Source organism: Salvelinus namaycush, chromosome 32, assembly GCF_016432855.1.
Source record: "Salvelinus namaycush isolate Seneca chromosome 32, SaNama_1.0, whole genome shotgun sequence".
NCBI classification, from domain to species: Eukaryota; Metazoa; Chordata; class Actinopteri; order Salmoniformes; family Salmonidae; genus Salvelinus; species Salvelinus namaycush.
Window position 1 is genome coordinate 2510192 of NC_052338.1, and position 18308 is coordinate 2528499.

At 43.8% G+C, this 18308-nt stretch overlaps 1 protein-coding gene across 1 annotated transcript in view; it reads right to left on the reverse strand.

The window, feature by feature from the left end:
• chrna11 (cholinergic receptor, nicotinic, alpha 11) overlaps nucleotides 1-14257 on the reverse strand; it is a 29159-nt gene extending 14902 nt beyond the window's left edge. Inside the window, exons 1-5 of the mRNA XM_038972111.1 lie at nucleotides 14206-14257; nucleotides 12054-12193; nucleotides 11810-11854; nucleotides 11025-11134; nucleotides 10829-10908 (exon numbers count right to left, since the gene is read on the reverse strand). Of these exons, the coding sequence (XP_038828039.1) occupies nucleotides 10829-10908; nucleotides 11025-11134; nucleotides 11810-11854; nucleotides 12054-12193; nucleotides 14206-14257 (427 nt within the window). The remainder of the gene's footprint in view (nucleotides 1-10828; nucleotides 10909-11024; nucleotides 11135-11809; nucleotides 11855-12053; nucleotides 12194-14205) is intronic.
• Between the last annotated feature and the right edge of the window lie 4051 nt (nucleotides 14258-18308).

Consider the following 18308-nt stretch of genomic DNA (forward strand, 5'->3'; position numbering starts at 1 on the left):
AAGATTTTTGGGAAGTGGTGAGGGGGAGAATCTCAATTGCACACTCCTCGGGTCCTCTCTCCTCGCCTCCTTCTCAAAACCCATTGGAGGAGAAGGTCAGATGGGTGGGACCTCTGGCTTTCTCATCCAATGAGTTTTGAAAATTAGGTGAGGAGAGAGGACGCAATATTCTCCCAATGAGTACACTTCAGGAGAAAGGAGATATAGTACCATATAGAGAGTGACACTGATCTCTACTCTGCAGACAACTGATCAACCTTTTCATTATACAGAAACACACACACACACACACAAAGTACCACATTATTGAGGCACACAGGGGGAAACACACACACACACAGAGACACACCAAGTACTACACAGTTTAGATTGCTGGCAAACTTAAGCAAAGCAATTACTGACATGACAAATCAACGCTATTGAGTTTTCCAGTAGAGCACAAAACTACAATGCCATAGTAGCCAAACAGCACTCAAAAACATGAATTATGAGACACAAGACATGCAAATAAGGGACAACCAGATGGTTAGAAAAGCAATTTTGAATGGGTTAGCTGATTTTCCGAAAATGCCACCAGAAGTTGACGATCAAACCAATACTAAATTAAATCCAGTATTGATTATAAAACTTAGTCATCACATAAACATAAAATGTCTAATACAATATTTATTTTGGGGGGGAATCACACATAATGGCATCTCCAGAGTAGAGATCAGTATTTTCTCTCTATGTTTTTAATAAATGTAACCTTTTATTTAACTAGGCAAGTCAGTTAAGAACAAATTCTTAATGACAATGACGGCCTACCGGGGAATAGTGGGTTAACTGTCTTGTTCAGGGGCAGAATGACAGATTTTTACCTTGTCAGCTTGGCGATTATATCCAGCAACCTTTGGGTTACTGGCCCAATGCTCTAACCACTAGGCTACCTGCCGCCCCAGGTAACCTAGTGGTTAGATGGCACTCTCTGGGTGCGTCCCAATATATCCCCTTTCTCCTGAAGTGTACAGTACTCATTGGGAGAATCTCAATTGCATACTCTGCTTGGTATGGCAACTGTTCAGCATCCGACCACATCACCGCTTGGTGTGGCAACTGCTCGGCATCCGACCGCAAGGCGCTACAGAGGGTAGTGCGTACGGCCAAGCTTCCTGCCATTCAGGACCTCTATACAAAGCGGTGTCAGAGGAAGGCCCTAAAAATTGTCAAAGACTCTAGCCACCCAAGTCATGGACTGTTCTCTATGCTTCCGCACGGAAAGTGGTACTGGAGCACCACGTCTAGGTCCAAAAGGCTCCTTAATAGCTTCTACCCCTAAGCCATAAGACAGCTAAACAGTTAATTGGCTATCCGGACTATTTGCATTGACCCGCTTTTTTTTATTCTGCTACTACTCGCTGTTTATTATCTATGCATAGTCACTTTACCCCTACCTACATGTACATATTACCTCGACTAATCTGCACCCCCGCACATTGACTCGATCCTGTACCCCCTGTATATAACCCTGTTATTGTTAATTATGATTTTTTTTTAAATTGTAACTGTTTATTTCACTTTTTATTTTTTTAGCAAATATTTTCTTACTTAAAAAAAAACTCTGCATTGTTGGTTCAGGGCTTGTAAGTAAGCATTTCACGGTAAGGTCTACACTTGTTGTATTCAGCGCATGTGACAAATACAATTTGATTTATAGTTTCCCGCTGAGCCGTAAAGGCATGTGACAAGGAAATTGTCAACATAAACAGTCCAAAACACAACTTACAACTCTCCAAAACTAATGCAATTTCCTTACAACTGCACCTCTTTGCTCTGTGGCAAGGCCATTGTAATAACTCATTATTTTCTCTAGATTCATTAAAACTAAAATGATTAGCGAAAAGCTACTTTTACCTCCATTTTCAATTCACTGCTCTCCTGCAGCTCTGTAACAGATCCTCTAAGCTAACAATTAGGTTACTCTAAAAGCTGATCCGACAAGCAACCTTCCTTGACACAAAATATCCTCAAACTGCAACATGTCGAAAAATATATCTTAAAACTCTGGAGAATCCCTTGAAAAACAACCTCTACACAGGAAACAAGATGGATCACCCCAGCCTTCAAAAAACCTATTTCCTTCCTTTCCCTTAGTGTTTGTCCCAAACGGCAGCCTATTTCCTTTATAGTGCACTACTTTTGGGTTCTGGTCAAAAGTGGTGCACTATGTAGGGCAGGGGTAGGCAACCCTGTTACTAGAGTGCTGCAGGTACTGCAGGTTTTTGTTCCAACTAAATCAAATCAAATTGTATTTGTCACATGCTGAATACAACAGGTGTAGTAGACCTTACAGTGAAATTCTTACTTACAAGTCCTAACCAACAATGCAGTTTAAAAAATAAGGATACGAAATAAAAATAACAAATAATTTAAAGAGTAGCAGTAAAATAACAACAGTGAGTCTATATACAGGGGGTACCGGTACATAGTCAATGTGCGGGGACACCGGTTAGTCGAGGTAATGGAGGTAATATTTACATGTAGGTAGAGTCGGTGCCATCTCCGCAAGATGGCGCCGACAGAGATGGTCGCCTCTCTTCGAGTCCTTAGGAAACTATGCAGTATTTCGTTTTTTTTATGTATTATTTCTTACATTGTTACTCTAACTTACTCCAGGAAATTTTAAGTCTTATTACATACAGCTGGGAAGTACTATTGGATATAAGAGCGACGTCAACTTACCAACATTACAACCAGGAATACGACTTTTCCGAAGCGTATCCACTGTTTGGACCACCACCCAGGACAATGGATCTAATCCCAGAAACCGACCCAAAACAACAGCGCCGCAAAAGGGGCAGACGGAGTGGCCTCCTGGTCAGACTCCGTAGACGTGCACTTCGCCCACCGCTCCCGAGTATACTACTCGCCAATGTCCAGTCTCTTAACAAGGTAGATCAAATTTGAGCACGGGTTGCCTTCCAGAGAGACATCAGAGATTGTAACATTATCTGTTTCACGGAAACATGGCTCTCTCGGGATATGTTGTCGGAATCGTTTCAGCCACCGGGCTTCTCCATGCATCGCACCAACAGAAATGAACACCTCTCTGGGAAGAGGAAGGGCGGGGGTGTATGAGTCATGATTAACGTCTCATGGTGTAATCGTAACAACATACAGGAACTCAAGTCCTTCTCACCCGAACTAGAATTCCTTACAATCAAATGCCGGCCATATTACCTCCCAAGAGAATTCTCGTCAGTTATCGTCACAGCTTTGTACATTCCCCCTCAAGCAGACACCAAGACGGCCCTCAAGGAACTTCACTGGACTCTATGTAAACTGGAAACCATATATCCTGAGACTGCATTTATTGTAGCTGGAGATTTAAAAAAAAGCAAATTTGAGAACCAGGCTACCTAAATTCTATCAGCATATTGATTGCTCTACTCGCGGGGGTAATACACTCGATCACTGCTACTCTAACTTCCGTGATGCATACAAAGCCCTCCCCCGCCCTCCCTTGGGCAAATCCCACCACTACGCCATCTTGCTCCTACTGTCTTATAGGCAGAAACTCAAACAGGATGTACCAGTGACTAGAACCATTCAGTGCTGGTCTGACCAATCGGAATCCACACTTCAAGATTGTTTTGATCACACAAACTGGAATATATTCCAGTCAGCCTCACAGAACAACGTCAATCTATATGCTGACTCAGTAAGTGAGTTTATAAAGAAGTGTGTTGGAGATGTGGACCCACTGTGACTATTAAAACCTACCCTAACCAGAAACTGTGGATGGATGGTGGCATTCGTGCAAAACTGAAAGCGCGAACCACCGCATTTCACCATGGAAAGAGGTCTGGGAATATGGCTGAATATAAACTGTGTAGTTATTCCCTCGGTAAGGCAATCAAACAAGCGAAATGCTGGTACAGGGACAAAGTGGAGTTGTAATTCAACGGCTCAGACACAAGACGTATGTAGCAGGGTCTACAGGAAATCACGGACTACAAAAAGAAAACCAGCCACGTCACGGACACCGACGTCACGCTTCCAGACAAACTAAACGTCTACTTTTCCTGCTTTGAGGATAATACAGTGTCAACGTCGCGGCCTGCGAACAAGGACTGCACCCCACCCCCTCCCTCTCCTCCGTGGCCAACGTGAGTAAAACATTTAAACGTGTTAACCATCGCAGGGCTGCTGGCCCAGAAGGCATCCCTAACCGCATCCTCAGAGCATGCGCAGACCAGCTGGCTGGTGTGTTTAGAGACATATTCAATCGCTCCCTATCCCAGTCTGCTGTCCCCACATGCTTCAAGATGGCCACCATTGTTCCTGTACCCAAGAAGGCAAAGATAACTGAACTAAACGACAACCGCCCCATAGCACTCACTTCGGTCATCATGAAGTGCTTTGAGAGGCTAGTCAAGGATCATATCACCTGCACCTTACCGGAAACCCTAGACCCACTTCAGTTTGCATACCGCCCCAACAGGTCCACAGACGATGCAATCGCCATCACACTGCACACTGCCCTATCCCATTTGGACAAGAGGAATACCTATGTAAGAATGCTGTTCATTGACTACAGCTCAACATTCAACACCATAGTACCCTCCAAGCTCATAATCAAGCTTGAGACCCTGGGTCTCAACCCCGCCCTGTGCAATTGGGTCCTGGACTTTCTGACTGGCCGCCCCCAAATCAAAGTTTATTTGTCACGTGCGCCGAATACAGCCTTACAGTGAAATGCTTACTTACAGGCTCTAACCAATAGTGCAAAAAAGGTATTAGGTGAACAATAGGTAAGTAAAGAAATAAAACAACAGTAAAAAGACAGGCTATATACAGAAGCGAGGCTATAAAAGTAGCCAGGCTACATACATACATACCTGTTAGTCAGGCTGATTGAGGTGGTATGTACATGTAGATATGGTTAAAGTGACTATGCATATATGATGAACAGAGAGTAGCAGTAGTGTAAAAGAAGGGTTGGCGGGTGGCGGGACACAATGCAGATAGCCCGGTTAGCCAATGTGCGGGAGCACTGGTTGGTCGGCCCAATTGAGGTAGTATGTACATGAATGTATAGTTAAAGTGACTATGCATATATGATAAACAGAGAGTAGCAGCAGCGTAAAAAGAGGGGTTGGGGGGGCACACAATGCAGATCGTCCGGGTAGCCATTTGATTACCTGTTCAGATGTTTTATGGCTTGGGGGTAAAAACTGTTGAGAAGCCTTTTTGTCCTAGACTTGGCACTCCGGTACCGCTTGCCATGCGGTAGTAGAGAGAACAGTCTATGACTGGGTTGGCTGGGGTCTTTTGACAATTTTTACACTGCCTGGTGTAGAGGTCCTGGATGGCAGGCAGCTTAACCCCAGTGATGTACTGGGCCATACGCATTACCCTCTGTAGTGCCTTGCAGTCAGAGGCCGAGCAATTGCCGTACCAGGCAGTGATGCAACCAGTCAGGATGCTCTCGATGTTGCAGCTGTAGAACCTTTTGAGGATCTCAGGACCCATGCCAAATCTTTTTAGTTTCCTGGAGGGGAATAGGCTCTTCACAACTGTCTTGGTGTGTTTGGACTATTCTAGTTTGTTGTTGATGTGGACACCAAGGAACTTGAAGCTCATCGAAGGGGCTGCTCCACTACAGCCCCGTCGATGAGAATGGGGCCGTGCTCGGTCCTCCTTTTCCTGTAGTCCATAATCATCTCCTTAGTCTTGGTTATGTTGAGGGATAGGTTATTATTCTGGCACCACCATGCAAGGTCTCTGACCTCCTCCCTATAGGCTATCTCTTCATTGTTGGTGATCAGGCCTACCACTGTTGTGTCGTCTGCAAACTTAATGATGGTGTTGGAGTCGTTCCTGGCCATGCAGTCGTGGGTGAACAGGGAGTACAAGAGGGGACTGAGCACGCACCCTTGGGGAGCTCCAGTGTTGAGGATCAGCGTGGCAGATGTGTTGCTACCTACCCTCACCACCTGGGGGCGGCCCGTCAGGAAGTACAGGATCCAGTTGCAGAGGGAGGTGTTTAGTCTCAGGATCCTTAGCTTAGTGATGAGCTTTGAGGGTACTATGGTGTTGAACGCTGAGCTGTAGTCAATGAATAGCATTCTCACATAAGTGTTCCTTTTGTCCAGGTGGGCAAAGGCAGTGTGGAGTGCAATAGAGATTGCATCATCTGTGGATCTGTTTGGGTGGTATGCAAATTGGAGTGGGTCTAGGGTTTCTGGGATAATGGTGTTGATGTGAGCCATTACCAACCTTTCAAAGCACTTCATGGCTACGGACGTGAGTGCTACGGGTCTGTAGTCATTTAGGCATGTTGCCTTTGTGTTCTGGGCACAGGGACTATGGTGGTCTGCTTGAAATATTTTGGTATTACAGACTCAATCAGGGACATGTTGAAAATGTCAGTGAAGACACCTGCCAGTTGGTCAGCACATGCCCGGAGCACACGCCCTGATAATCCGTCTGGCCCTGCAGCCTTGTGTATGTTGACCTGTTTAAAGGTCTTACTCACGTCGGCTACTGAGCGCGTGATTGCAGAGTCGTCCGGAACAGCTGATGCTGTCATGCATGCCTCAGTGTTGCTTGCCTCGAAGCGAGCATAGAAGTGGTTTAGCTCGTCTGGTAGGCTCGTGTCACTGGGCAGCTCGCGGCTGTGCTTCCCTTTGTAGTCGGTAATAGTTTGCAAGCCACATAAGAGCCACATAAGACGAGCGTCGGAGCCGGTGTAGTATGATTCAATCTTAGCCCTGTATTGACGCTTTGCCTGTTTGATGGTTCGTCGCAGGGCATAGCAGGATTTCTTGTAAGCTTCCGGGTTAGAGTCCCGCACCTTGAAAGCGGCAGCTCTACCCTTTAGCTCAGTGCGAATGTTGCCTGTAATCCATGGCTTCTGGTTGGGGTATGGACGTACAGTCACTGTGGGGACGACGTCCTCGATGCACTTATTGATAAAGCCAGTGACTGATGTGGTGTACTCCTCAATGCCATCGGAATAATCCTGGAACATGTTCCAGTCTGTGATAGCAAAACATTCCTGTAGTTTGGCATCTGTTTCATCTGACCACTTTTTTATAGACAGAGTCAGGAAGGCTTTAATTTTAGCTTGTAAGCAGGAATCAGGAGGATAGAGTTGTGGTCGGATTTACCAAGTGGAGGGCGAGGGAGAGCTTTGTACATGTCTCTGTGTGTGGAGTACAGGTGATCTAGAATGTTTTTCCCTCTGGTTGCACATTTAACATGTTGATAGAAATTTGGTAGAACTGATTTTCCCTGCATTAAAGTCTCCGGCCACTAGGAGCGCCGCCTCTGGGTGAGCGGTTTCCTGTTTGCTTATTTCCTTATACAGCTGACTGAGTGCGTTCTTAGTGCCAGCATCTGTCTGTGGCGGTAAATAAACAGCCACGGAAAGTATAGCTGAAAACTCTCTAGGCAAGTAGTGTGGCCTGCAATTTATCACAATATACTCTACTTCAGGGAAGCAAAATCTAGAGACTTCCTTAGATTTCGTGCACCAGCTGTTGTTTACAAATATGCACAGACCGCCCCCCCCCCCCCCCCCCCCCTCGTCTTACCGGAGTGCGCTGTTCTATCTTGCCGGTGCTTCCCTCTAGCTGAATATCCATGTCGTCATTCAGCCACGATTCCGTGAAACATAGGATATTACAGTTTTTGATGTCCCGTTGGTAGGATATTTGTGATCGTACATCGTCTAATTTATTGTCCAATGATTGCAGGTTGGCGAGTAGTATTGACGGTAATGCCAGCTTTCCCACTCGCCTTCTTTGGGTCTTGACGAGGCATCCGGCTCTTTGTCTTCTGTACCTGCGTCGCTTCCTCTTGCAAATAACGGGGATGTCGGCCCTGTGGGGTGTTTGGAGAATGTCTTGTGCGCCCTCCTTGTTGTAGAAAAAATCTTTGTCTAGTCCGAGGTGAGTGATCGCTGTCCTGATATCCAGAAGCTCTTTTTTGCCGTAAGATACGGTTGCAGAAACATTATGTACAAAATAAGTTACAAATAACACACACAAAAAAACACATAATAGCACAATTGGTTGGGCGCCCGTAAAACTGCTGCCATTTCTTCCGGCGCCATTTTGTTGATTCCAGGTGGTGAAGTTAGGAAACAACAGCTCCACTTCGCTGACCCTCAACACTCGGGCACCACAAGGGTGCGTGCTCAGCCCCCTCTGGTACTCCCGGTTCATTCACGACTGTGTGGCCATGCACGTCTCCAACTCAATCATCAAGTTTGCAGACGACACAACAGTAGTGGGCTTGACTACCAACAACGACGAGACAGCCTACAGGGAGGAGGTGAGGGCACTCGGAGTGTGATGTCAGGAAAACAACCTCTCACTCAACGTCAACAAAACAAAGGAGATGATTGTGGACTTCAGGAAACAGCAGAGGGAGCACCCCCCTATCCACATCGAAGGGACAGTAGTGGAGAAGATGGAAAGTTTTAAGTTCCTCAGTGTACACATCAAAGACAAACTGAAATGGTCCACCCACACAGACAGTGTGGTGAAGAAGGCGCAACAGCGTCTCTTCAACCACAGGAGGCTGAAGAAATGTGCTTTTCACCCAAAACCCTGACAAACTTTTACAGATGCTCAATCGAGAGCATCCTGTCGGGCTGTATCACAGCCTGGTATGGCAACTGCACCGCCCTCAACCGAAGAGCTCTCCAGAGGGTGGTGCGGTCTGCACAATGCATCACTGGGGGCAAACTACCTGCCCTCCACACCTACAGCACTCGATGTCACAGGAAGGCCAAAAATATCATCAAGGACAACAACCACCCGAGCCACTGCCTGTTCACCCCGCTACCATCCAGAAGGCGAGGTCAGTACCGGTGCATCAATGCTGGAACCGAAAGACTGAAAAACAGCTTCTATCTCAAGACCATCAGACTGCTAAACAGCAATCACTAACTCAGAGAGGCTGCTGCCCAATCACTGGCCACTTTAATAAATGGATCACTAGTCACTTTAAACAATGCCACTTTAAATAATGCCACTTCAATAATGTTTACATGTCTTACATTACTCGTATTTTATACCATCTATTGCACATCCCGCTCGGCCTATGCCGCTAGGCCATCGCTCATCCATATATATATATAGAGAAATAGATATATATATATACAGTTGAAGTCGGAAGTTCACATACACCTTAGCCAAATACATTTAAACTCAGTTTTTCACAATTCCTGACATTAAATCCTAGTAAACATCCCCTGTATTAGGTCAGTTAGGATCACCACTTTATTTGAAGAATGTGAAATGTCAGAATAATAGTTGAGAGAATGATTTATTTCAGCTTTTATTTATTTCATCACATTCCCAGTGGGTCAGAAGTTTACATACACTTAATTAGTATTTGGTAGCATTGCCTTTAAATTGTTTAACGTGGGTCAAACGTTTTGGGTAGCCTTCCACAAGCTTCCCACAATAAGTTGGGTGAATTTTGGCTTATTCCTCCTGACAGAGCTGGTGTAACTGAGTCAGGTTTGTAGGCCTCCTTGCTCGCACATGCTTTTTCAGTTCTGCCCACAAATGTTCTATGGGATTGAGGTCAGGGCTTTGTGATGGCCTACCATGACTTTGTTCTCATTAAGCCATTTTGACACAACTTTTGAAGTATGCTTGGGGTCATTGTCCATTTGGAAGACCCATTTGCGACCAAGCTTAACTTCCTGACTGATGTCTTGAGATGTTGCTTCAATATATCCATATAATTTTCCTCCCTCATGATGCCATCTATTTTGTGAAGTGCACCAGTCCCTCTTGCAGCAAAGCACCCCTACAACATGATGCTGCCACCCCCGTGCTTCACGGTTGGGATGGTGTTCTTCGGCTTGCAAGCCTCCCCCTTTTTTCTCCAAACATAACAATGGTCATTATGGCCAAACAGTTCTATTTTTGTTTCATCAGGCCAGAGGACATTTCTCCAAAAAGTACGATCTTTGTCCACATGTGCAGTGGAAAACCGTAGTCTGGCTTTTTTTATGGCGGTTTTGGAGCAGTGGCTTCTTCCTTGCTGAGCGGCCTTTCAGGTTATGTCGATATAGGACTCGTTTTACTGTGGATAGAGATACTTTTGTACCTGTTTCCTCCAGGATCTTCACAAGATCCTTTGCTGTTGTTCTGGGATTGATTTGCACTTTTCGCACCAAAGTACGTTCATCTCTAGGAGACAGAATGCGTGTCCTTCCTGAGCGGTATGACGGCTGCATGATCCCATGGTGTTTATACTTGCGTACTATTGTTTGTACAGATGAACGTGGTACCTTCAGGCATTTGGAACTTGCTCCCAAGGATGAACCAGACTTGTGGAGGTCTATAATTTTTATTTTCCATGATGTCAAGCAAAGAGGCACTGAGTTTGAAGGTAGGCCTTGAAATACATTCACAGGTACACCTCCAATTGACTCAAATGATGTCAATTAGCCAATCAGAAGCTTCTAAAGCCATGACATAATTTTCTGGAATTTTCCAAGCTGTTTAAAGGGACAGTCAACTTAGTGTATGTAAACTTCTGACCCACTGGAATTGTGATACAGTGAATTATAAGTGAAATCTGTCTGTAAACAATTGTTGGAAAAATTACTTGTGTCATGCACAAAGTAGATGTCCTAACCGATTTACCAAAACTATAGTTTGTTAACAAGAAATTTGTGGAGTGGTTGAAAAACGAGTTTTAATGACTCCAACCTAAGTGTATGTAAACTTCCGACTTCAACTGTATATATATATATATACATATATATATACATATATATACAGAGTGGGAAAGAGAAAAAGAGAAAGGGACTCACCTGGAGGGAGATACTCTGCGAAGCCACTGGAGTTAACCAGCACATTGGTCTTGAAGGTAGAGTCAAAGTCATCGTCTGCACTGAGAAAGGAGAAAGGAAAGGGTGGATCGAACTCTAAACTGTAGTGTTTTAAAGCAGAAAACGCATGCATGTAAATGTGATGCATGACGACGTGATATGACTATAGGTGTATTACCTGTTATAGAGGAGGATGTCTGGCGTCCACACCTGGTCAGTTGTGAACCGAAGGTTTTTCACTCCAGGGTATTCAGATTGGTTCCACTGAAGATAATGATCAAACCAGCTCTGGAAGACAGACTCAAACTGGATATATTGGACAAGGCAATTGAATTCAACATGAACGGAATATACACTGAGTGTACAAAACATTAAGGACACCTTCCTAATATTGAGTTGCACCCCCCACTTTTGCCCTCAGAACAACCTCAATTCATTGGGGCATGGACTCTACAAGGTGTCGAAAGCATTCCACAGGGCTGCTGACCCATGTCAACTCCAATGCTTCCCACAATTGTGTCAAGTTGGCTGGACGTCCTTTGGGTGGTGGACCACTTGATATTCATGGGAAACTGTTGAGCATGAAAAACCCAGCAGCGTTGCAGTTCTTGATACAAACTGGTATGCCTGGCACTTACTACCATACCACGTTCAAAGGCACTTAAATCTTGTGTCTTGCCCAATCACCGTCTGAATGGCACACATACACAATCCATGTCTCAATTGTCTCAAATCTTTAAAATCCTCTCCTCACCTTCATCTACACTGATTGAAGTTGATTTAACAAGTGACGTCAATAAGGGATCACCTTATTTCACCTGGATTCACGTGGTCAGTCTGTCATGGAAAGAGCAGGTGTTCTTAATGTTTTGTTCACTCAGTGTATAACAGAAGGTCCCCTGAGATACATTCACTCTCACTTCGACAGCTGTATACTCTTACTTGAAGCTGTGCTGTGCTTACCATCCGAAGCCAGATGTTAGTGGTGACGACCTGATTCTTCTCATCCTGTAAGATGTGAATGTTTTTAAGTAAATTCTTATTCTGAGGACCTAGTGTATATTGAGAGACTTGACTCAAAGAATGTAAAAATTTAAAAATAGGTGCAGTGGATGATTTACTTTCACAGACAGGCAGGTGGCACAGGTATAGACAAAGGCTCAGACAGATAAAATAACGTAAATGTAATCTGAACATTGATCCCTACCACATCCATGATCTGCATCAGACTGATAGAGAAGAAGACGGTGAGGGAGTGTGAATCGTTGCCCACCGGCCTCTCCATACGATTGTAGTCCTTCAGTAGGTTCTTCAACAGGGTCCTCTGGTGAGGGCCCTGCACCGACACTGAGAGAAGAACGGAGGAGAGGGAGATGGAAGGAAAAGGAGAGCAGGAGATTTCAGAAGAGAGGTGACAGACACAGAAGGTATCAAAAAGCTGTATACAAGTAACCTATTCCAGACTGGTCTGCACGTTTTAAAGTGAATGGCATTTGTAGCTTAAACGGTTGAAGATAACTGTAGTAGCGACCGGAATTTTTCCCATTCAAGTCTATGGCTCCTGAAATGCATTCAGATTTATGCAAATATGGCTGTAGTGGGAAAAGTCTCATTAGTATCGAAATGTTTTTTTCAAGCAACAGTACCAGGACCAGTCTGCATGCTATAAAGTTGTTTTGGTGTTGGTAGCTTTAACGGTTGCGTATCCAAATACTTCCCATTCAAGCTTATTGAGCTCTTATGCACATTTGAAACAGTCATAGTTCAAAAAGTGTAAATGGTATCAAAAAGCTGTTGACAAGCACACCATTCCAGACTGGTCAGCACATTTTAAAGTTCAAACGATGCAAACTTTTACCACGTTAACCTATGGCCATTGAAATGCATTGGGATTCATGCAAATGTTGTTATGGTGTGAAACGTATCGGTAGTATCAACAAGTTTCTTTCAAGCACACTGCAGGACTGTCAGCCTGCACGTTGTAAAGCTGTTTTGGTATTGGCAGCTTTTATGGGACCGGAAGGAGAATAATAATAAGTATGAACCGTTTCTAAAGTTGTGCTTTGCTTTCAGCAAGCACACCTAATTAATGAATAATAAAGCAGTTTTGTGTAAAACCCCTGAAGCACTAAAAATGTATGTAGTGTGAATCATTAAATAAGGCATGCTAAGGATTTGTTTCAAGAAAGTGTTATGTGACTCATCTAGAAATGTAGATTTTTACTGACGATTGTATCTTCGATGCGTTTCTGTTTTATTACTCAAATTAGAGGAGGACGAGCTGAAAGTAATGGTGGGAATGGAATTAATGGATTTGTATCGAACACATCAAACATGGTTTCCATCAGTTTGATTCCATTCCAGCCATTATTATTTTGGCAGCTGTATTTGCTTTTATCTTTTAACCTCATAGGCCCATAACTGTAGCTGTTATGTTGCCCGATATGTGTGTTGCTGTTGTGTGTCATTTCAGATCCATTTGGTGTACAAACAGACGTTAAGAGCGCTTTCAGTGGTCTGTGTACTTCAAGCTGTTGCTATTATCCTTTACCACTGTGTCAATAGCCAAAGGAGAATCAGGTATCACCGGGAAAGTATCAAGAATCTCTACAAAAGGTTACGGTCTGGAAATTATTTACGGTTTTGCATTGAGAGGAAAGTTCACTGTCTCTTTACCTAATTCCAGGGCAAGTAGCCTCTGATATACTGTAGTGACACCTTTTTAATTTTCCTTAGTAACCTACCTCTTCCTCTGCTTACAGCGCATCTACTCTCTCTGCTACAGAAACGTGTCCATAACAGGATAACAAGGAAGCAAGATCGAACCAGATCTATAATGGTGTTCAATTGAAATGACGTGAACGCCATTGACAATTGTCTGTCCCCTGCTGGTTCAATCCCATAAATACTGCACTTTCTGTCAACAGAGTTTTGGAGAAAATAGAGGGGACAAAGTGAGGGATCAAGGTTTTTACATTTACGATTGCAGCATAAAATCCTTCCCTAGTAAAGCATTTATCCCCATCTCTCTCAATTTATAAACCGACTCTCTTTCTTTTTATGTCTGTCCCCGCGATTAACAACATGTATTTTACATTGAGCACCACGTCACATCAGGCTCTAAATAAGATGTAGACTACTGTATTAACTATGCACACAGGTAGGCATGTACACACAGACAAACATAAAACAAGAGCACAAACACTGACAGAACACAAAAAAACTCACACACAAATACACAGACACTTCTCATTCGTCCTCTCCTCCTTTACAGTGATATTTTCCTAGTCTTTCCCTCTGGCTTTGTAACTCTAATCTTTCAATGTAGTCAGAGAGAGTAAATAGAGAGGCAGACCTACCCTGGACCAAAGCAGAGAATCCACAGAGAACCAGAACCACAGAGCACCACATTTCTAATGGATAGGGATCGGAGAAGAGTGCAGCTGAGACAGGGATAAGAGGAGAAGAGGAACGGACAGGAAGGTTGGATTCAGAGGCTGGAATATCCCTGATTTGCATCCACAAAGCATTAGTAGGAATGAATAATTGAATCAGAGAGAGAAAGACAGAGATATGGGTGGCAGGCAGTGAGGTACGGAGCCTAAGTTTGCACACGCCGTCTGGAAAAATGCAGTGAATGAGTGGAGGAAAAAAACAACTGATTCTACACAAGCCAGCCCCCACCTCTCTCTGTTGCTCTCTCTCTCCTTATCCCCCCTCCCTTACCGTGTCCCTCTGCTTCCCTGGGAGGTGGAGTCTAGAAGGAAACCGTGAGAGGAAATAAGGGATGTGGAAGAGTGGAAAAAGAGAGGAGGTGGAGCCTCAACTGACCTTTTTACGAAAAATAGTCCGACCTGATTGATTTGTGTCAACATCTTAATTGACAACATTACCGAATATTTGTATCTATTCCATTAGTTCCGTGTGTGTACAAACATTCCTCTTGGGTCCAATCTCCAGATTTATCTGTGCTGCACAGTGATATACACAGTCTACTGGAGCAGAGAACTGATGGAGAGGAGAACTAGTCTGTGAGTGAGCGAGGTGATAGATAGGTGAGTGATTTGGCTGGGTTCTGTGTGGTGTGGTGGGGAAGTAGCTCTGTCAATGGGGGGGGGGGGGGGGGCAGGGGGGGGGAGTTGAATCAGCAGGAGGGGTGGACTTGTCTAATTGAGAAAGTGCTGGGCTCTGCATGGGGGCCCAGGAATGTGCATAGTTAGACTCCACTCCTCATTCGTCCTCATGTAGTGCTGATGCAGGGAAGAGGAGAGAAACAGAGAGGGAAAGAAAGAGGGACTGTAGAATAGAATATCCTATTACTTCTGCTGCCTTTCGCTATCCATGGCTTATGGGGAGTTGTCAGGCCTCTCCTGTGCCCTAGAGGCACATATTCACGCATGGGTGCACACAATGATGAATGGCCCGTAGAATGGGGGGAGGAAAGCATCGGTATCGGTTAAGTAAAGAAAACTGCACCAAGCATGAAACAACAAGGATATACAGGTAACTGCCAAAATAAAGGAAACACCAACATAAACTGTCTTAATAGGGCGTTGGGCCATGACGAGCCACCAGAACAGCTTCAATGCACCTTGGCATAGATTCTACAAGTGTCTTAAACCATACGACACCATTCTTCCACAAAACAAATCCATGTTTTTGGTGGTGGAAAGTGCTGTCTCAGGCGCCCCTCCAGAATCTTCCGTAACTGTTTCAATTGGGTTGAGATCTGATGACTGAGACACACACACACACCCTTTATACCCCCTATGTTCTTTTGAGACCCCTCTTTCAAAGTTACTGAGATCTCTTCTAGCCATGGTATCCAAAATAATGGGAAACAGGGCATTTTTATACATGACCCTAAGCATGATGGGATGTTTTCATTTAAATTGCTTAATTAACTTAGGAACCACACCTGTGTGGAAGCACCTGCTTTCAATATACCTTGTATCCCTGATGTTGTCAAGTATTTCCTTTATTTTAGCAGTTCCCTGTATGGTGCACAACTGTAATAGGCCATGTAAGAAGATTCCTGTTGAATCTACAAACCTACATCATTAGAATGTGTACAGAATTAACTAAAGTCTGATTTAAAATATGGTGTCAAATATGGTGCCTGTCCTATTACGCACTATTGTATTGTGCCAAAATCAAAACATGACGCCTCATAAAAATATGCGTGTCAGCCACTAGGGTGTGGGTGACATCTGGTGGTTTGTACAAAAACTACATTCAGGGTAAAGATAACTATTTCTGACCAACCTGTAATGAGGGGAGGGGAGAGGAGAGGAGGGTGGTAATGAGGAAGAGGAGAAGATCAAGAGAATGATAAAGAATATGAAAACAATGAGTAGCGGCGTTTTGTAAAACAATTGCTCATGAAAAATAACAATTGATATGGAAGCTGAATAAATAAAATCATTTTCATTATGAAGATTACGATGGCTATCATGATGAAGAACACGTGGATGCTGCTGGCGATGATTTCACTAGGGAAGAATAGTTAATCCCATTGATTACTGAGTGCTACCCGGCCTCTCACAATGGAACCATGGCTACGTCTCAAATTGCACCCCAATTCCTATGTAGTGCACTACGTTTGACCAGGGCCCATAGGGCTCTGGTCAAAGGTAGTGCACAATATAGGGAATAGGGTGCCGTTTGGGACACACACAATTAGTCATTGTGCTGTGTGTTTTTAATTACTCTCTTGATTGGATTAGGGCATTATACTACGCTGACGACTCCCACTTAATAGGGTATTATTAACAAGTATATTATCATACAGTTGAAGTCGGAAGTTTACATACACTTAGGTTGGAGTCATTAAAACTCGTTTTTCAACCACTCCACAAATTTCTTGTTAACAAACTATAGTTTTGACACGTCGGTTAGGACATCTACTTTGTGCATGACACAAGTAATTTTTCCAACAATTGTTTACAGACAGATTATTTCACTTATAATTCACTGTATCACAATTCCAGTGGGTCAGAAGTTTACATACACTAAGTTGACTGTGCCTTTAAACAGCTTGGAAAATTCCAGAAAATTATGTCATGGCTTTAGAAGCTTCTGATAGGCTAATTGGCATAATTTGAGTCAATTGGAGGTGTACCTGTGGATGTATTTCAAGGCCTACCTTCAAACTCAGTGCCTCTTTGCTTGACATCATGGAAAATAAAAATAAATAAAATAAAAACCTCCACAAGTCTGGTTCATCCTTGGGAGCAATTTCCAAACGCCTGAAGGTACCACGTTCATCTGTACAAACAATAGTACGCAAGTATAAACACCATGGGACCACGCAGCCGTCATATGTCTAAGGAAGGAAATGTGTTCTGTCTCCTAGAGATGAACGTACTTTGAAAAGTGCAAATCAGTCCTAAAACGACAGCAAAAGACCTTGTGAAGATCCTGGAGGAAACGGGTACAAAAGTATCTATATCCACAGTAAAACAAGTCCTATATCAACATAACCTGAAAGGCCGCTCAGCAAGGAAGAAGCCTCTGCTCCAAAACCGCCATAAAAAAGCCAGACTCCGGTTTGCAACTGCACATGGGGACAAAGATCGTACTTTTTGGAGAAATGTCCTCTGGTCTGATGAAACAAAAATATAATTTTTGGCCATAATGACCATCGTTATGTTTGGAGAAAAAAGGGGAGGCTTGCAAGCCGAAGAACACCATCCCAACCGTGAAGCACAGGGGTGGCAGCATCATGTTGTGGGGGTGCTTTGTTGCTGCAGGAGGGACTGGTGCACTTCACAAAATAGATGGCATCATGAGGGAGGAAAATTATGTGGATATATTGAAGCAACATCTCAAGACAACAGTCAGGAAGTTAAAGCTTGGTTGCAAATGAGTCTTCCAAATGGACAATGACCCCAATCATACTTCCAAAGTTGTGGCAAAATGGCTCAAGGACAACAAAGTCAAGGTATTGGAGTGGCCATCACAAAGCCCTGACCTCAATCCTATAGAAAATGTGTGGGCATAACTGAAAAAGCGCAGGAAGGCCTAAAAACCTGACTCAGCTACACCAGCTCTGTCAGGAGGAATGGGCTAAAATTCACCCAACTTATTGTGGGAAGCTTGTGGAAGGCTACCCAAAATGTTTGACCCAAGTTAAACAATTTAAAGGCAATGCTACCAAATACTAATTGAGTGTATGTAAAATTCTGACCCACTGGGAATGTGATGAAAGAAATAGAAGCTGAAATAAATCCTTCTCTCTACTATTATTCTGACATTTCACATTCTTCAAATAAAGTGGTGATCCTAACTGACCTAAGACAGGGAATTTTTACTAGGATTAAATGTCAGGAATTGTGAAAAACTGAGTTTAAATGTATTTGGCTAAGGTGTATGTAAACTTCCGACTTCAACTGTATCTGCGGCATTTTCAAAGTAGCCTTTTCCTGATGAATTATCTTTTGACGAATGCCTTTCACCTGTC